This window comes from Monodelphis domestica, chromosome 4 (genome assembly GCF_027887165.1).
Source record: "Monodelphis domestica isolate mMonDom1 chromosome 4, mMonDom1.pri, whole genome shotgun sequence".
NCBI classification, from domain to species: Eukaryota; Metazoa; Chordata; class Mammalia; order Didelphimorphia; family Didelphidae; genus Monodelphis; species Monodelphis domestica.
Window position 1 is genome coordinate 168,970,479 of NC_077230.1, and position 21,286 is coordinate 168,991,764.

The window sequence follows — 21,286 nt, forward strand, 5'->3', positions numbered from 1 at the left end:
AAATGTAGAGAAGGAAATCATAGGGTTTGGCCACAGATTCATTATGTAGAGTGATTCAGAGACAGATATTGTGGGTGACACTAAGGGTGTAATCTTAAGTGATTAGAAAGATGATGGTGCCTTCAACAGTGTTAAAGTTAACAAGAGGGCAAGGTTTCAAGGAAATGATAATGAGTTCTACCTTGGATATATTGAATTTGAGATGCCCATGGTATATAGTTCAAAATTTAAGTGGTATAAGTCTGGAACTCAGAAGAGAGATTAGGACTAGATCTTAGAATCATTTACATAGAGATTATAGTTGAATACATTAATGCTTATGAAATTATCAAGTGAGGGAGTTTATAGCAGGGGTTCTTAAGCCTGTTTGTGGCATGAACACTTTTAGTAGTCTGGTAAAGCCTATGAATCCCTTTCCAGGCTGATGTTTTTAATTGCATAAAATAAGAAACACAAAGGAAACAAATTATATTGAAATACAGTTATCAAAACAGATTTTCAAAAAGTTCTTGGACCCTAGGTTAAGAACTTCAGGTATAAAGATGGAGGATACCAAAGAGAAGGAGGCACAGGACAGAGCCTTGAGTGATACTCATAGTTAATTAGTGGGAATGATCTGAAGAGCCAGAAAAAGAAACTTAATATTGGTTAGACAGGTAGGAGGATGACCAAAAGATAGCAAGCAGTGTTATGGAAACCCAGAGAAGAGAATTTCAAAGAGAAGAGTAGTCCACAGTGTCATTTGCTACAGGGAAGTCAATATTATGAAGATCAAGAAGCAATGAACAGATCATTCATAACTTTGGAGAGAGATGTTTCTATTGAATGATGGGGATGAGAGTCAGAATAAAGATTTAGAATTGAGTGAGAGGAATTAGAGGCACCAAAACGTGGATTTTTCAAGTTTAGTTGGGAAGGGGTGAAGAGATATAAGATGAAAAATGGAAGGTGTAATGGGACCTACTGAGTTATTTTTTGAGAGTTAGGAGAGATTTGAACATTCATGTAAAAAGCAGAGGAGACAATAGATTGAAGATATTAAGGATGAGCCAAGATGGTAGAGTAATAGAAAGCAGTAGCAAGGTCTCCTTCATAAATTCTTTGAAACTGATTTAGAAAATGCACCAGGTCTAATCCTGATGGGAATATCCAAAAAAAATCACAGTGATTTAATCATTTGTCTCTGCTATCTCAGGATTGGGAGATAGATAGGGGATGCGTTCAGACTAGGAATATACTGAAGTCTGGAGCACTCCAGTACACTTGGAGAATCTTGCTCACCAGTGTAAGAGGTCCCATATTCATATTGTGGACCTATGCTGGAGCACTGCAATGGAGACAAGTGGAAATTGGAGCTTTGTCACCCACTACTCAGTTCTAGTTCATAGACCCAAGGCAGAATGATAGGAGATTTGCACTGGTGGGTGGTTTTCCAGCCAGGGAGGTCCTGGGTGGTGAAGAAAGAAGGACAATATTTGGAAGTCAGTATTAGTTTACTCAGATACAACATCTAACCAAACCTGCAAAGGAATAACCAAGATAGGAATCCCAAGTCAAAGGGGAGTCTGCAGTTCTGCAAATTTGAACCAACAGAGCCTTCCAATTGTCTGATAGGGGAAAAAGTTCAATAACAATCCACTCTTCCACTGACCCAAACCAAGGTGAGGAAAGCTTGCAGGCCCCTAACCTGTCCCTGAGATCCTAGAATAGCATAACACTTAATACCCCAAGAAAGCAACAGTGGAACCAGTGCAGACCTTTACTCCAAAAGTATGATAGAACCCAGCCCCACTATCAAGTCCAAAGTTAGGAAGTAGCCTAGAAGAATGAGCAAGCTCCCAAAGAACTCCACAATGAGTTATTATGGTGGCAGCGATGCTCAAAATACAAATGCAGAAGAAAATTTACTAAAACAAGTAATACTACAGAAGCCTTGAGCAGAAAGTGAGCTAAGGTTTCTGGAAGAGATGAAGCAAGAGTTAAAAAATATTTGAAAACAATTTTTAAAAACTCTTACCTTCTGTCTTAGAATCAATACTCTGTATTTGTTCCAAGGCAGAAGAGTGGTAAGAACAAGGCTATGGAGGTTAAGTGATTTGGCCAGGGTTACCCAGCTAGGAAGTGACTGAGGTCAGATTTGAACCCAGGACCTCCCCTCTCTAGGCTTGGCTCTCAACCCACTGGGCCACCTACCTGCCCCTTTGAAATATGTTTTTTTAAATAATTAAATGACCACAAGGAAAAATTGGAAAAGAAATGAGATCTCTAAAAGAAAGAACTGTAAAGGAAATTGACATTTTGGGGCACACTGACAAAGCTTTGCCAAAGCAGTCAACTTCCTGAAAAATTGAATGGACTAATAGAAAGCAATAATACAAAAAAGTAATGAATATTATAACAAAATTAAAAGACTGGAAAATAGAGGAAAATGTAAGGAATCTTGTAGCAAAAATTAACTCACCTGGAAAATAGATTGGGGGAAAAAATATCAAGAATCTTTAGACTGCCAGAATGGTAGAGCCACAAAAAAAGGCCTAAACATCATATTTTAAGAAACATTAAAAGAAAACATTTAGTTCTCTCAGAAACAGAGGGCAAAGTAGAAATTGAAAGCATCCATTCATACCTCTGGAAAGAAATTCCAAAACAAAAACTCCCAGATCACCGAGCCAAATTTCAGAGCTTTCAGATCAAATAAAAAACACTACAAGCAGCTAGAAAAAGAATTCAAGTCCTGAGGAGTTACAGTAATGATCACACATAATTTAGCAGCCATGACCCTTAAGGTGACAAAGAACTTGGAATATGATGTTCTTGAAGTCCAGAATAACCTACCCAGAAAAACTAAGTATAATGCTATTTTAGTAAATATAGAATAAGACAGAAATAATAGATAATAAAAAAAAAACCCTTACCTTCTGTCTTAGAATCAATACGGTATATTTGTTTCTAAGGCAGAAGAGCGGTAAGGGCTAGGCAAAGAGGGTTAAGGGACTTGCCCAGGGTCACACAGCTGGGAAGTATCTGAGGCCAGTTTTGAACCTAAGACCTCCTGTCTCTAGGCCTGGCTCTCAATCCAGAGCCACCAAGCTGGCCCCTAGGATAATATAATTTAAGAGATTCTAAGTTGTAATCAATAATTAAACAACGAATTTCTGCATTGTTATGTCAAGAATTTCCAAGCAGCTTGGTAACTCAGAATCCTAATCTTTTTTACCCAGCCATTAGCATAGCCCCCATTTTTTTGTTTTGCCTCTCTGCTGGCCACGACACTAGCATATAGCTCCTTTGCAGTTAAGTAGCCCCTCTGAAAGATGCTCACAGGCTCCCAGCAAGAAAACCCTGGAATATGCTTGGAAAACCATTATCCCAGAAATGTCGGAAATGCTTATTCTTATTTTTTGAAGTGGACTTGTGACTTCATTGGCATGAGGAACTACCGATGAAGAGATTATATTAATGCAGATTGCCATCTGTTCTGCAGCTCAAAGTCTTGGAAGATTGTCATTATACTGAGAGCCTCACTGACTCTCTATATGATCATATATAATATATGAAATTGTTTGTAATAATATGATATATAATCTAATCTTACATATGTGTCTGTGTGTATATATACACACATATATGTATATACATGTGGAAAAAGTCTTGAAACAAATATGTTATTTTCCATGAGCTACCTTATGATCTGAATGCACTGGACACAGAGAGAGTAAGCCTGTTTGCTGGGAAAGAGCCAAATGGGAGCCTTCAGTGATCCAGAAGTCTTGCTCACTCAGACACTTCATGATTTTCACAGGCCGAGCTATCCATCACTAACTACCCAAAGCAGCCTAAGCCAGCTTAAACCAGCCTTATGGGTGGCCATTTCTACTAAACATCCTGAAACATCCTCCTTCTGTGTCCCTGAAGAAGACTGACCATCCTCCATTCCCAGCTCCTCCCCAAATCACCTCTTGTGGGTTGCAGGCATAATTTGTTGGTACCCCTCTTGTTCTTGGGGTTCTCTTTTCTGGATATCCTCTGGCATATATGCCTATCACTTTCCCTTTTAATAAGTAGTCATTTAACTCAAAGAGGACTTCTCATGTTTGAGGGATGGATTTTCCATGGTTGACTTTAATATAAAATTAAGTTGGCCTCAAAGTCAGGAAAACCTAGATTTAAATATTTAAATTCTACTTCTGACACTTACTGGTTACACACACACACACACACACACACACACACACACACACACCCCACAGACACACACACATATATGTACAATCTATATGTTGCACTAAATGAATTAACACATGAAAATGGGAATATCTTAAGAGTAAATACCCAGTTATAGAATGTTAAAAAGAATAAAGAGAAGACATTGCATTTGATGACAATAGCTTCAATATGACCTGCTTTGATAAGCTTCTGATTGCCACAAGCAAGAAATAGATAAGAATTAAGCCTTTTCATTTTCTAGAGAAATTTAAGTGGTACAAAATACTTGGCACAATGAGGAAGTTTTGGGGAAGTGACAAACCACCCAAAAAGGCACGCATTCTACTCCTTGACAAACCAAGAATGTTACTTTCTTATCAGTCACTTTATTTTTCAGTTGAGTCTGACACTTTGTGACCCCATTTGGGGTTTTCCTTTATGACTTTATTAGTTCTTTTAGCAAAGAGCTGGAGCCTCTGTCAATGGGACAAGTAAGTTTTTCTTGGCAACTATATATAAATAGTTCTGGAAAGATTCAGAAAATGAGATCTAGATAGAGTGGTTAACTGGGAAGGCATAATGCTAACTTGGCTTTTCTACTCAAAGCCAGTTTTATTTGCCTGTATAGGCTGCAGGATTTCCCCATTCCTGAGCAATAAAAGGGCAAACAAATTTATGAAACCAAACTACTGCTTCACTTTGTGTTTCATATGGAAAAGATGCTAAAAATAACATAAGTGGACATTTATTTGTTAAATGTCAGTCAAGTGGTTTTTCTCTTTGACACATTGCTTGCTAATAAGTAAGTCTTTGGAAAATTCTCATCTAGATGGCGAAGATGAACTTTCAGAGCCCAAGTCTACAGACAAGGTAGAAAAAAACGAGCAGACTTTATGACACATCTGCTCACACCAGTTTATATCTCTGCCAAAATGCTCATTTGCCATCGTAAATTTGCTGTCAGTAAGATCATTATTGTTTCTTATTTTGTCCTCAGTGGAGATAAGGGACAATTATTCATTATCTTCCAGATAATAATGCTTCTTGTACTCTAATTGCTGCCAGACATCTGAATATTACCTATGACCCTTTGACAGACTATTTACAAGATATCTCACCCTAATTTTAATTTTTGATTTGCTAAATGATAGCATTTGATATCTACCATTGGGAGAGTGACACTTCTCTGGGCAGAACTCTAACTAAAGAAGGGCAGCCTCTGAGCAACTTGGACCAGAACTTTGGAAAGGAAAGGGAAGGTAAACTCCATGAAGGCACTTTTAAACAATATTTAGATCCTTGTAAATTTACAATGGAAATGATTTCTTTGAAATTCTACATGAAATTAACTGGAAAATGGCCAAACAAACTGTGACAAATAAATATAATGAAATGGTATTGCATAAGAAACAATGAATTCAGAGATGCATGAGAAGACTTATATTAACTGCTGCAGAGTGAAATGAGTACAGCCAAAGGACAATATCACAACAATATAAATGGAAAGAACAAAACCAAGGAAAGCAAAACTCTGGCACATAATTATAAGAACAAGTAAGGCCCAGAAAGCTGAGAAAATGCACATTTCTTCCTTCTTTATAGGAGGAAGATAATTGGCGTAGAATACTTTATACATTGTCATGTGTGATAATTGTTTTGGTTTTGCTGAACTGCTTTTTTTGGCTTTATTTTTTATTGTTTATTATTAGAATGACATATTAGGTTGGAGAGGGGGAAAAGTATATATTTGAAAATGAAGGTTATCCTCTTTCCCAATTTCTCCTAGCTGCTAGTGCCTCCTAATCTTTTCCCCCTTATCTTTTTATGCGTTTCCTTTGCATATATTTTATATGTGCTCATGTGTATCTCTACATTTTGTTTTTCCTGATAGAAAGTAAGCTTTTGAGGACAGGGACTACGTCTTTTTTTTCTTTGAACTCCTGGTGCTTGGCATTTACATTGTAGGATTTATAAATTTACAAATATTTGTAAATGTTTTTTCAAGGCAAACCCAAAACATATCACTAAAAAGTATTTATTTCTAAATCCTGCATGTCAAAAAACCTAGAAAATCTTATGAAATTGGATTCATTTTCTTATGTGAAGGTTATGCAGGCAAGCCACTTCTAAGAAAAGATTGATTTTGAACTCACAGACTGAATATTTCACAAGACATGCTTTGATAGATTTATAGTTGCTATTGAAATTTTCCCTTCAAAATACAGCTTTGGTGGATCAGTACAACAATTCTGACATAATCAATATATTTCATGGGAATCTTCCTCTTCCACTATTTAGATACACCATATCACTTTATATTCATGAGTCTTTAAATATGTCCTCTTTGTCTCCCCCTCCCCCAGGCTATCCATGAATATTGATATTGCATGCTCTAGTAAGAAGTAGCTTTTGAAAGTCAAATACAGCATTGGGAATTGACTGTCACAAGGCTCACTACCCACACATGGAGCATTAGTAAGGGGCAATAGTGTTAGAATTCTTTCCTAGTCAATTGTGCCAGGGAGCCACATGGAGTTCTCTATTGTAGAGATCTGTCATAAGAATCCCATTAAATTCTGAAGTCAGTCCCTAGGTATCTAAAGAGCTGGTGTTAATTGACTCTCTGATGAGCCACAATAGCCCTCTGAAAAATCAGAGAATTTCAGAAGGGCCTGTAAAGTAGACTGTACGATAGCTAGCCCTATCACTAGATTAAATTAACATGGAGGTGGGGGAAACCCTATGGCTACTGCTAAGTTTCTAAGAATTTGATGATCCAGACAATTTATTAACTCTGCATATTGTGATAGGCATCTTTGCTATTAACAACCTATAGAAACACTAGATCATTGATAATTAAGGTAATATAATGTAAGTGCACTTGGATGTAGTTAAAAAGAGTCCTGACAGGATACACATAAGATCAGATTTCCCTTTCCCCCCATGTTCATGGTTCCAAAACTAGTACATGTCCAGCCCTTAGTGTCCACATTGGAATTATTGATGTTTTATTGATCCTCCTGAATACAAAAATCACTATCATTTTTTAATGACAAACTCTCTCTCCCTCTAAATCCTTCCCTTATAACAAAAGAGGTAGGCAAAACCAATACATTGGGCATGCCTGTCCATTTCTACATCTATAAGCTACAACCTTCATGCCAATATGTATTTCATCATCCTTGGGGAAAAAGATAGTCTAGCTCCATGCTACTATTTTCTTGAGTCCCTTGCCCCCTTATTCTGTTGCTAATCTTGCCCTTCCAAGCATGACTTCTGGATTACTCCTATCATCTGCTGCCTTCATTCCTACTCTTTGTGGAGAAAACCACAAAACCATACTGATTGGGTCTACTGCAAATTATATTACCCAACTGGGCCTTTCCTGAAGCAAGGTGGTTCTTTTACACCTTCCTGGTTGATTTACTATTCCATTTACCACAGTGAATGTTCCTCACCTTATTATCCCTCCTCAAACATACCATGAGTTCCCCTATACTCATTCTTCTAGTTGAAAGCTCTTGCTGAAAAAAAATGAAACCATTTGCTGAGTTCCTTCTTTTCTCCTCCTCATCTCACATCACTCAAATCCATTCTGTTAGTATCTATTCTTTCACTTCAGTTTAATAAGATAAGGTAGCCCTTCTTGCCAAGGCTAAGTAAGCTCTCTGTAAGCACTAGTGATCCTTTTCCATCTCATCATCTCCATCACATTAGCCCTTCTCTTATCCCTACTCCCCCTCTAATCTTCAAACTCTCTTTGTCTCTTGGCTGCTTTCTTAACTGTCTATAAACATGCCCATGTCTCTCTAATCCTCAAAAAATCCCTCCATTCATCTGTCTATCCACAGTACTTACCATTTTACCTCTCTCCTTTTTTTGGTAACTAAACTTGAAAAGACTATATATAATCAATGCTGCCTTCCATTTCTTTTTCCTTTTCCTTCTGGCAATCTGGCTTACATTTAAATGAATGTGCTCTCTCTAAAGTTATTAAAGATCTCATAATTGCCAATCTAATGTTCTTTTCTCACTCTTCATCCTTTCTAACTTCTTTGCACCTTTTGGAACTACTGGTCACCTCCTTTTCCTTAATATTATTTTCTCTCTGGGTTTTTGTAACAGTACTCTTTCTTGGCTCTCCTATTATTTGACAGATCACTTCCCAGTGACCTTTGTTGGATTCTCATCCAGATCCCATTCAATTGTAGATGTCCCCTATTACTCTGTAATTACCACTGGACCCTCTTCTCTTCTTCCTTTATCAGCACCTATAGATTCATTAGTTATTTCTATGGAGATGATTCCCAGTTCTACAGATCCAGTCCTAATCCCTTTCCTAACCTTCAGTCCTACATCTCCAAATGCTTAGTGGGTATCTTGAACTGTATATCCTCTAAATATCTTAAACTCAACATATTTAAAACTAAACTCATCATTTTTCCTCCGATAATCCCCTTTCTGCCCAACTTTCCCATGCCTATTCTAGGGCACCATCATTCTCCTAGTCACTCAGGCTCATCACACAGGTGGTATCCTCAACTCCCCACTTTCTCTTAGCTCCCATATTCATCTTACTTTCACCCTTAATGCTCTGGACCATCCAGTGACACTGATGTCTTTGCTTTTTTTACTGATAACATACTGATTGCAGGCATTTAACTACTTATTCCTCTTATTGGGAATTCTTTCCCTCCTTATCTCTTTCTCTTGAACACCACGCCTTCCTGAAAGTCCCAGCTAAAATCTTGCCATCTATAAGTTTTTTCCTGATCTCCTTACTGCTGATATCTTTCCTTTGTCAATGATCTCCAATTTATCTTGATACCTTGTTTTTATATTGTCATTTGCATGCTATTCCATCCCCTTCCATTAAGTTGAGCTCTATGAAAGCAGAGACTGGTTTTTCTTTTTCTCTTTTTTGCTTTTCAGTGAATATACAGCACTTAGTAGAATGTCTGGAATATAGTAGGCACTCAGTACATCCTTCTTGACTTAACTTTATTTGATGAAACCCTGGATTCAAATCCTGACTGATTCTTCCCAGTTGTGTGACTTTAGACAACCATGTAACCTTTCTTTGGCTCTAAATTTATTATCCTATGGTCCTATGACTTAAAGTAAGATCAGATATTTTATAAATGATTTATGAGAGAACATGAAGAACTGCAAATGACAAAAAGCCATAATTTGTGTGTGTGTATGTATTTGTATGTGCATATGCATGAGCATGTGCACTACTGGAGAGAGTATTCATATTAAAAAATGTTCACTAAAGTGTTCAATTGAATTTTGTTGGTTATGGCTAGGCCTATAGACATTATAAAGGAGGAAATATGTCAAGAGAGTAAAGTTGCTAAGCTGTGGATTCCAGAGAGTTTCAAATGGGAAATCTTTAGCCTATAGATCAGATATGATTAAAAACCACTGGGGAGGTGCTGATGGACAGCGTCTGTGCTCATTCCCAGGCCTGGTGTGAAGATGTACATGACTTTTACTGTGGAGATAGCTGGGATATAAAGCATTCACCAAGGCAGATTCCTGCCTTCTCAGACCCTATGTCTCTACATATCTATATCACTCATTGATCTTTTAGGGTAGTCAATTGTAAAGGGAACTGTGAATATGAGAAAATTAAATTCACATTGGAAATGAAATAATGTTATTAAAATTATTCAGAACAAATGAGAAACCCAATTTTTGCTTCATATAGTCCAATCTTAATTTTTGATGAAGAATAATAAAATCAAGTTTAAATGATTATATTTCTCATTAATAGTTTGTTTAAATCAAGCCAATTTCCCCCTAAATTTTCTGCAGTGGTTCCTGCAGAAATTAAACAAGCTCAGAATGATATGGAATATGCTCTTATAGCTGGGATCCACTTTTAAAAAGTAGCACTAAGTGCACTGAACATCTAGATATAGCTGTGGTATTTGGGTTAAATGTTAGATTAAAGACAAAGAGCTGAAAACACCATGGCATTTGATCAGCAACTGAATGAGTTCATATATATATAATTTATTTATGCATTTTAATTTAAATTAGTCATTTAAATTAATTTTTATAATTTATTATATTTTCATATTCAATGTATAACATGATATTATATATATGACTGCCATGTGTTATTAATATTCCTTCTCTAATATCATATCATGTTACATCATGTTCTGTCAAGGTGGCTCTGCTTTCATAAGAGCTGTATCAACAACTTTGTCATATCCGTCATTTGAAAAGGCTTTAAGTACGGCTCCTGCGATGGACTCTCTGTGCCCTTTCTGAGGACTTGCCTATCTAAGGTCAGAAAGGCTCATCACTCGAAGGTTACCTACTAGACACAGGATTCTTTCACCATAGCAATTTGTATTAGTTGTCTATGCAAGCATCGTGCAGTTGCAATTTGCATTAATGAAGGGGGAATATCCACACTCTTGAAATCACAGATCCTTGAAGTATTCGTATTAATAGCCATCCTAAAGTCTCTACCAGAGCTTATTCATCATCAAAACTGTAATGTGTGTGTGTGCTTATGTATGTGAATAGCTAACAAGCATAGAATCTACAGAGGATTGTTAGAAGCAATGAATTACCTTTCTCTATTTCACTTTCAAAAGACAATTTCCTTCTCCGAAGTTTACAGTTCTCTCCATCAGAATCATTTGCAGACTGTGATCTTATTATGAGATCAGCCTTTATTAATAAAACAGAACGATGGAATGAAGATTAGATCAATGAACATGATTCAAAACCAACGAGCTATCTTATCACATTACTTCAGCTTATAAGAGTTTATAGGTTATTTCAGTTCAAAGGCAAGTAGCTATCATAGATTATTTAATGTCTTTAAATTGTGTGTTATTCTTTTTGTATAGGTCTGCGTGGAGAAACCACTTCCACTGTTAAGGATCGGTGGTAAGTGGTTTGCCTGTGATTGATTATATATGAGATATCCAGACGACTGAAATCAGGTTGTCCTTGTTAGAGGCTAGTCTCTGGACTACTGTGTCAAACTGCCTCTCCTTTCAATTACAGAACAGTGGAGCTCTAGTTTCTTCATGCTAATGTTTGGAAGTGGTAGTGTTGGCTTTAGAAACAAAGCATTTGTTGGCACAAATATGCTTTATGAAGCAAGCACATTTTGGTTAAATAATAAATACATCTAAAACATTTTTTATAGAATCTGCATTACAGAAAGCAGAAATGTATTAACTAATCATAATTAACTGTGATGATGGGGGAGCTGGGTTGCTTAGTGGATTGAGAGTCAGGCCTATAGACCGGAGATTCTGGGTTCAAATTTGACCTCAGACACTTCCTAGCTGTGTCACTTAACAAGTCACTTAACTCCCATTTGCCTAGCTCTTACCACCCTTCTGCTTTGGAACCAATACAGAATATTGATTCTAAGATGGGAAGGTAAGGGTTTTAAAAATCATAATAATTAATTCTGATATTTAGTTACATTGTAATGTTTACAATGGTTCAATTTCATAATGAGAAATGTAAGTTTGCTATATATGAAGTTTTTTGTACCCTTTATTATTCTTATTTCTAGCCATACCCTAAGTATATCCATTCATTTTTAGCAAGATATTAACACAAATGTCATGATGGACACATCTTTGTGACTGTAAAACTTTTGTTTGAAAAGTATTTTAGATTTATCTTAGTTTTGTAGACAAAATTCAGAATGAATTTAGTAGCATCAAGCAATGATTGAATTTACTAAAGTTCTTATAAAGTCCATAAAATTCATGATTTCATTTTTTTACTCCTAAAAATTTCTTCAACTTTTAGTTTCTTAAACCTCAAAAAATCATTTTAGTGAATTGCTGCCCACAGGTAACATGAAAGAACACTGTGGCAGCTTCCAGAGTGCCATTCACATATCTCCGTAAGTACATGGTGTGGCCAGGGAATGAAAGCAGTATTAGGGAGAGAGAGAATAAAAGTCCAATACCTTTAAGCTTTACTCATGACTTTCTTAGCAGAGTTTCCTTTTTGACAAGTCCTAAAAGCCCACGATTTTCTAAGTGGGGGCAGCTATTTTCAAAGCTTTCCATGAATTAAAGGGCACTGAACAAAAATTAATTTATACTAATCCCAGCAAGGCATCTCATAAGAGAAGACATCCTTTTTGTGCTTTATTCAGTTTAAAATGTTTTTTAAAAGACCATAAGAAATAATTTTTTTAAAATTAGGAAATTGGCAAGAAATGAAGAGCAGGGTATAATGTATACTGCCTGCTACTCACAAAAAAGGATGTTAGGTCAAAGACAGATACTAATACAGAACAGAAGATATATATGATACAAAAGGTAAAATATAAATAAATATAGAATGCAGTGAAATAGAAAATATAGTTAATTTATTTCTACTAAGTTGTTTTACTTCATAACAATCATTAATTTAGTCTCATTAATGTGTATGCTTCCCATGTGGAACTTGTGATAATTTGGTCAAGGTTTTAAATGAAGTTTTCCCATAGCATTATTTATGGAGAAAGAATCAACATAGCACACAAGAACAAGATTCCAGGGAGAATTAAACTTGTATCTAAGATAAAATGTTTTCAGGCATCCTGCAGCACTGGGAAAAACATAATTGGCCCAGCTCAAGTTACCTCAAAGCTTTCAAGCTGAATTTCTTGAACACATACATATAATTTAAACATTCCCCCCCAATTCAAATAGTCTTTTCCAATAAAAATTGTGACCAGAAGAAATAAGTAAAAAGTAAAGCCAATTGCATATACCTTTGCACTTTCATGCCTTAGATTAAAAGTCAATTCTAGATTTGTCAGAAAGTGATCAGAAAATTCGGGATACATATCCAAAACCTCTAACAAGTCTTCTCGCTGGATCTTATGCAAGTCACAGTATGTTAAAGCTCTTACATCTGCATTCGATTTTCCAGGTTTGGCATAAAGATGAACCATTTCTCCAAATATGTCATTTTTCCCTGTTGAAAAAACAACAGTTAGTTTTTCTTTGTGGAAAAATCTTCTAAAAGCTAAAGAGTTGTCCTAAATGACAATGCACAAAAATGGGACTCTGTCCAATGGACATGAGAATAGCAAAGTGAAGGGACCTGCCTGATGCTATTATTCCAAAAGGGCTATGTTGAAAATACAAAAAGTTTGTTTCAAGGAGTTTCATTCCAAAATTTCTTCCTTCTTTCAACTTATACACTGTATGTTCCAACCATATTGTCCTGCTTGTTTTCTTTACACACTTCGATGTCTGGAGGGGTCAATGCTTTCCCTGCCTCCTGCCTTCTCTCCCCAGGTACCCCCCTCCCCCCATCACAGTCTTTACCTTCTCTGTTGTGACTCAGCCCTTCTTTCTCTTTATTTTTCAATACAGAGCCTGCTGCTGCTGTGCCTCTCATTCTTTCTGGGTCAGCTCTTCAGGTCCTACTTCTTCATGATCCCCATTTCTTGTTTCTGTGTCTTTGCACTTGATTATGTTGTTATGAAGATCTTTGCTACCTCTGAAATCTACTAACCCCTGAAATTCCTTGCTTCTTTTAATGCTCCACTTGGGGGCCACCTCCTAAGTGAAGCCTTCCTTGATCTTCCTCTCTGGTAATTAACATTCTCCCACACTTTGAAATTGCTTCATATTTACTTTTACCTACTTGTATTCATCCATTTATTGATTTACTTTATCCTACATTCTTAGGAGAAATAAGCTCCCTTTGGACAGTAATGTTTTATCTTTGGATCCCCAGAATCTAGCTCAATGCCTTACACCTTAGTACATACTCTTGAATGAATATTAGCAGGGCATGAACATCAAAGAGAAAAAGGGGACAAAGTGGCGAAGAGTTTAAAACAATGTATATTTCAGCTGGTTAGCTATAGTATTAAGTCTGTAACAGGAACAAAAAGAAACCAGAATAGGAGTGATGAATTGAGAGAAAAGATGGAGGAAATTAGGAAAATTGCTCCTCTGACTCTGATTCTGATCAATAAAGAAGTGGATGCTAAATTTTAAATGTGTAGAACCTTAGGGAAAAGTGGCCGTTTTATCATAAAATGGAGGAGAAAACTGTTACGTTGTTCAGTCATTTCACCTCCGTTTTTCTTCTTTGTGACCTTATTTGAGTTTTTTTTTTGGCAGAGATATTGGAGCAGTTTATTATTTCTTTTCTTTTTCAGTTCAGTTTTTACAGATGAGAAAATTGAGGCAAAAAGGAAAAAAAATGACTTTTCTAGGGTCAAACAGCTAGTAAATGTCTGAGGTCAGATTGAACTCAGGAAAATGAGTTTTCCTGACTCTAGGCCTGGTACTTTATCCCTTGGGCCATCTAGCTGACTCTAGAAGCTACCATGTGAGAGAATATTTCCAAGGGATTAGAGAAGAGAGCAATGTTTTGTCATAAATTCCTATAGAAACTGGAGCTATAATGGTGGAAAATTCTCAAGAAAGAGAACAGTAATCTGAAAATACAGGTGGAAGTTATTCTAATGAAGAAAAGGGAAAACTGTACATTTTCGCATATATTCTTATTGAATATCACTCCTTTTGGCTTGGCTTAGTGTTCTAGTCCTTTTGGGATTCTGATGCTATCATCTGTTGCATTAGCAATTCCTTCTAACTATGTAACATCTGCAAATTTTATGGACATGTTTTTATTCAAGTCACTGATAAAAATGTTGAAAAGCAAAGGTCATGGACAGATACCTTGAAGGTACTTCATTAAAGACCTCTTTCCTAGTAAACACTGAAAAATCAATAGCTATTCTTTAGGTCCTGCCACTCAATCAATTTTGAATATACCTTTTTGGGTTATTTTTTAGCTAACATGCTTTATCTTGCCCGCAAGACTAGCATGAGAGATTTTGTAAAAAACTAGGTGAATTGAATTTATAGCATTCTCTGGATCTCCTAGTTTAGTAATTCTGTCAAAAAAAAAAAAAGAAATTGTTATTTTGTCACAATTGCTTATGAAGCAATGTATGTCACTGTGATTACTAATTCATGCTCTAGATGGCCACTAATTATTCTTTCAACAATATGTTCTAGAATTTTGTCATTAATCCATGTTAAATTCAGTTAGTCTGTAGAATATTCTCTTTTCTCATTTTTGAAAATCAAAATATTTGTCCTTCTCTGATCTTTATGTAGCTCATCAATTCTCAGTGACTTTGATAATGATCACTGATAGTAATTCAGCAAGAATATATTCTTATTCTTAATGTACATGAGTCTGTAGCTCATGTGGGGCTAATGATTCAAACTTATCAAGGGCAGCTTTGTCCTCTCTAATGATCTCTCTTCTTATTTTTTATATATCAATTCTCTATTAACTTTTTTTTCTGGCCTTGTTCAGATGAAGATCATTCTGCATGGCAGAGAAAAAAGAAAAAAGGTTGTTGTACTGCCTTTTCTCTGCCATCTGTATAGTCATCCTCCTGAGCCATGGAACATATTCCTTCTTTGTTGGGCCATGCCTTCACATATTGTGAGACTCTTGTCTAAGTCCTTTGCAAGTGTTTGCTCAACATAATAGGGTTTTTTTTTGAAATGTAGATACCAGTGGAAATGCAGACTGTTCACCGGTAATTTCTTGCTCTTGCCCAATATCCATTATTGCCCACCCCCTTTTCTGACTATATATCTTTGATATATCTTTTATTCCATTCCTCTTGAACAATTCTGTACCAGTAATATATTATAGTTGACTTACATCTTCAATGAGCCTTCAATTGTCTTTTGTGTCAACCACAATTTTAATTCTCTTAAAATTCTATTATTCTATGACTAAACCATACCACATCTCAAGAATAATATTGAATTTAAAGTTATTTGTTTCAGGAAGAACCTTGGGCTCATTAAAATATTGTACAGTTTCCTAAGGCAATCCAATCTGATCTGTTCCTCCTATTAAATTCTGGGTCTAGGTTACTATCAGTCTGCATTGTCTGTTCAAGATACACATAAGGATGAACCATCTCTCTGGGTGGTTCAACCATCTGCATAACATTGTCTAGATAAGAAACATTTCTTGTGTACTCATGTTTCCATATGTGGATAATTGCATTGAACCTCTCTTTGAATGATTATTGATTCTATTAAGTAAGTTATGCACTGGTTTAGGACTGGATGAAATCAACACAACTTTATCTGCCAATAGGAGCACCAGAGGATCTTAGCATATATAGAAGATGTTATTTTTGTTAACAACTTACCTCCCATCTTAGAATCAATTTTATGAATTGGTTCTAAGGCAGAAGAGAATTAAGGGGTTAGGCAATGAGGATTTAGTAACTTGCCCAGGGTCACCCAGTTAGGAAGTGTCTAAGGCCAGATTTAAACCTAGGACCTCTCTTATCTCTGAGCCTCATGCCCAATCCACTGAGCCATCTAACTTTTCCCTACAAAAGGAATTGTTAACCTGGGATGGATTTTCCAGGATCCATGAATTTTTTTTCAAGAAAATGAATTTCCTTTTTAATATTGTATTTTTATTTTATGCATTTTAACATATCATTCTGAAAATGTCTATAGGCTTCAGCAGTCTACCACAGGTGGCCATGACACAAAAAGGTTAATTTTTGATTTATAGGGAGTCTCTTTTCCATTTAGATCATGAAAAACCCTCCATGGTGGGAGAAAACATTCCAAGGAGTCTTTGAATTGACATATGGACACTACTATTTTGATCTTTAGTTCCAAGAAGAATGCAATCAGATTCAGGAAGTGATTAATAAATTGAATCAAATTAAATAAGCAGATATTCTGAAATAATAAATACACATGTAGTATTTTTCAAATATGCATTGTTGTAATCAATAAAATCAAAATTCATTTAAAGGCATTATTAAATTCATTTTGTTTCTAGCACATTTTACTAACATTTGGGAATTTGAGAAAAGTTTTTGACCTTAAAAAGCATTGTTATATTCAAAAGGGTTGAGAAGCACCTGGCTATATGACAGTACAGTTGAGTATATTCAGAATGGGTTGAGTGCCTGGACCTAAAAAGCAGTCATTAAAAGCTTAATATAAACTTCAAGAGTGGCATCTAAGGAAGTATCTCAGAAATGTATTCTTTGTATTATTTAATATTGAAAAAAATCAATTACATTGATAAACACAGATAGCATGTTTATCAGATTTGTAAATGGCAAAAAATTATGAAGGATGGCTAACATACTGGCATCCAAGGCTAAGATTCAAAAGGATATCAACAGGCTAGAATAATGGCTCAAATTTGATATGATAAAATTTAATAAATGTCCTACACTCAGTTTTAAAACAGTTATCTGCGCCAAGGGAAAAGGGAAAGGAAATGGAAAGGGAGAGGGAAAGGAACAAGTAATTTTAAGTGTTTACTATGTGCCATAGCTATGGGCTCTGTTACAATTAAAATTCTCTGGGGACCATAACTTAATTTGATACTCTTCAGAATGTCCCTTTCCAAAGCCTTTCTGATTGGAAGATTCAGACCTTAATCAGGAGAAGATGTGGGTCTTCTGAAAACTAGGAGTGTCTCCTGCTTCTTTGCCATGATAACCAATATGGTGCTAAATGACTGACTTCTTTACCTAAGAGAATCCTTGTTTACAGATATCATAAAAAAATGGTCTCCAGCCAGCCTGTCTTTACCAAATAAAAAAGGTTCAGACACCAAAAGAAGCTAAAAGAAAGAGGATATAAAAAATCTATTAAAATTAATCATTGCTATTATTTTTCCTTTGGGAAAGGTGGAAGTGGGAGTTGCCCAGGTAACTTAGACACTTTTCTCCAGCATGAACAGAGAGGCTAGGGGATGAGTAAATTTGTTATTTTCTGGGATTCACACCTCTGTAGCTGGGAGGCAGAAGGAGAGGAAGACTGGCTTTTTCTACTCTTCCTTTACCCTGAATATGATAATTTATGTTGTTATAAATGGCAAAATATTTATTAAGTATCTAGTATGCACTAGACCCTGAGGAGATAGATAAAACATGAGTCCTGTTCTCAAGGAGCTTACAACTTCAGGGGAGGTTTGTTGAGGTGGAGAAAGAACAAACTCATAGTTTAAAAAATTTTTTCCATGTTAACATGATTCATGTTTTCTCCCTTCCTTCATTCCTCCCCTCTCCTCGAGTTGACAAGCAATTCCACTGGGTTATACATACATATATTATCACTCGAACCCATTTCCATATTATTCATTTTTTAAAAAGAGCAATACTTTAAAACCAAATCCTCAAATCACATACTCATATAAACACGTTTTCTACTGGGAAATCATAGATTTTTTAAGGAGCAGTTCAGGTGCAGTGCTATGATAAGAGCTTTGATGCTGATGAAACTTTTCAAATAAAAAAAGTATTAGAGTTGCTACTAAATAAAATAAAATAAACTTATATAAAACCTCTTACCTTCTGTCTTAGAATTGATTCTAAGTACTGGTTCCAAGGAAGAATTGTGGTAAGGACTAGGCAATTGGGGTTAAATGACTTGCTAAGGATTTGCATGGCTAGGAAGTGTCTGATTCAGATCTGAACCTAGGACCCCTGCTTACAGACCTGGCTCTAAATACTCAGCCACCTCGCTGGCTCTAAATGAAATTAACTTTTAAGAGTGATCCTGCGTTCATAATCACATATAGCTGTTATTTTAATTTTAAAAAATAATCTCTCCCCTTAGGTGTGATGTGTACAATCTTAGAAAGACAATCAGTTTTACTTTGGCCCAGGTTACAAAGCCCCGTTCTCCTTATTGGAGAATGAGATGTGAGACAGCACAAGACACCAAGCCCATTAAAATCCAAGCCCAGCAAGCTATGAAATGACCATGATCATGCCATGCACATGCCTTTTATTTTAATGGCTCACAGGGGCAACTGGGAACACAAAAACTTCAAAGATCAAGATAAAATACTGACAAAAGACTATTCCCACACCTTATCCTCCACACAAAAGAAGCTGCCAAGAACAGGATAGTGCCACAAAATATTTGTATCAGTTAAACACACCGGGAGAAAGAGAGCTTGTGAAGAGTCAAATATGAATTCAATGAAGTGCTTAAATTAATCAGAATTAAAATAGTAATCACAAATGTAGACCGGTCCTTAAAAATCATGGCCAAGAAGTTTTCTACTTAAGCTGTGGAAAAATTTGGCCAAGAACTGACTTCCTCACCCTCCCCTTCTAAGGCACTTACCCAGAATGGCCACGACAATGTCATCTTTGAGGATTTCAATGGAGCCTCTGGATAAGAAGTAAAGCGCAGTGAGGACATCCCCACAGTGAACGAGGGTGTCTCCTGGAGGTGCGTGTGTTGTCTTAAACTTCATAGCTAAAGCTCGGAGGCAACCTTTACTGGCCCCCCGAAAAGCTTTGCAGTTCTGAAGTAAAGTCTGGTTGAGATGAAGGCAAATGTCAGCTTGTAGACATTCTGGAAACCCCTTTAGGACCTGAGGGGGGAAAATGTAAAACGTTTCATACTATCAGTATACAGGTTGTCTTGATCTGCACAAAATATAATCCTTGCCCAATAGATGTGTAGTTAAAACAATAGAGCCAATTGAGAGGTTGTTGGGAGCCTTTTTATTTTGCTCTGAGTAAGGAATGTTTAGCTTTCTGAATGCGTAATAATTTTCGCTGAAATATATCTTTCCTGAATTAATTTCAGTCATTCCAACTGAACGCAAATGCCTTGTTAAGCTTGTAGTGCTTACAAAACTTTACTGTCTTCTATTTCTTGTGATGCTATATAGCATTACATTATAGGCAAATATAATCGAATGTAACAATTAATCAAATGTAACTAATGAAAGGCAATAGAACCAGAAGGGAAATCACCTTTCAGGAGGAATCTTGAGTGTCAATTTGGACTGCCATTGCTGATCCATATATTAATTATAATTAACAGAAGTTTTGCTCTGGAAATAGCCTTGGTATTTGTAAATGTCATGTACTGCAGAGTTCAGAACAGTACCCAGAATATTTATGAGTTGGTTTGCACATTGTTAATATTAAGTATTTTGAATTGGCAGTAAAAACAGAGAAAGGGAAGGAGAAGAGGAAGCATGCTTTGAAACTCGGAGTGTGGGTTAGTTTTAAAAAATGGATACTATGCCATCATTAATAATGCATATATGATGCATGTTGGGTGCTACAGCTTTACCATTCACTTTATAAATAATTGTAACTAGGAGGAACAGATCAAACATTACATTTGGATAAATATGATTTGATTCCTATTGAATCAAATTTCATATACTTTGCAAAAATAGAAGTTGCAGAACTCCTTCCAAATAGAACTAACTTCTAGCCAACTCCTGATTATCTCATCTCATCATGTGTTATTTACCTTGCAGCTTATTGGCTGGAAAATTTCAATTTATGTCAATTTCCCTGTTAGTGAGTATTATGTTACTGCCTCCTGCTATTAGCATTTCTCTCTCAGTGTGTACATATATATGTAAATACATATATATGTAATTAGTGATTACAAACTAATTTTAAAGCTGGCTTATATAGAAACAGGTTATGAAGGGGAAAATTCTAGAAAAAGTATGATGAATAATCTAATGCAGGAGGAGAAGAGAAACAGCTTTTGGGGTTTGGGGGCAAATTACCTGCTTATTTGTTTCTTATTTTTTTGTTGACTTCCCCCTGTATCATTGCAGATAATCATGAGTTGACTGTATAATCAATTCATATGAGATGTATGTTTGTCAATCTAGCAATAATGGTACATAGATAAATTTGGGATGAGATATTTTAATCAAATACATTTTAAAGAAATCTTTGAGAAGAGAGGTCATTTTTACATAAGACCACGGAATTAAACCATTTTGGACTAATTCCTTTTTGGAGGGTGGGGCATCTGATTGGCCGAGCTAAGACTCAAATTCACTACTCAGAGAGCTAAAATACTAGATCAATTCTTTTTTTTTTTTAAACCCTTACCTTCCGTCTTGGAGTCAATACTGTATATTGGCTCCAAGGCAGAAGAGTGGTAAGGGCTAAGCAATGGGGGTCAAGTGACTTGCCCAGGGTCACACAACTGGGAAGTGTCTGAGGTCAGATTTGAACCTAGGACCTCCCGTCTCTAGGCCTGGCTCTCAATCC

At 36.1% G+C, this 21,286-nt stretch overlaps 1 protein-coding gene across 6 annotated transcripts in view; it reads right to left on the reverse strand.

The window, feature by feature from the left end:
- The window catches only part of KCNH7 (potassium voltage-gated channel subfamily H member 7), a 629,307-nt gene that overhangs the window by 34,979 nt on the left and 573,042 nt on the right, over positions 1-21,286 (reverse strand). For 3 of the 6 annotated variants that reach the window (XM_056793960.1, XM_056793961.1, XM_056793958.1), the window contains 3 exons: positions 19,371-19,614; positions 12,965-13,170; positions 10,800-10,899 (listed from right to left, as the gene is read on the reverse strand). In XM_056793960.1, the coding sequence (XP_056649938.1) occupies positions 10,800-10,899; positions 12,965-13,170; positions 19,371-19,614 (550 nt within the window). Of the gene's footprint in view, positions 1-10,799; positions 10,900-12,964; positions 13,171-19,370; positions 19,624-21,286 lie in introns of all 6 variants that reach the window. The other 3 variants (XM_056793959.1, XM_001366877.4, XM_056793957.1) reach the window with 1 other exon arrangement.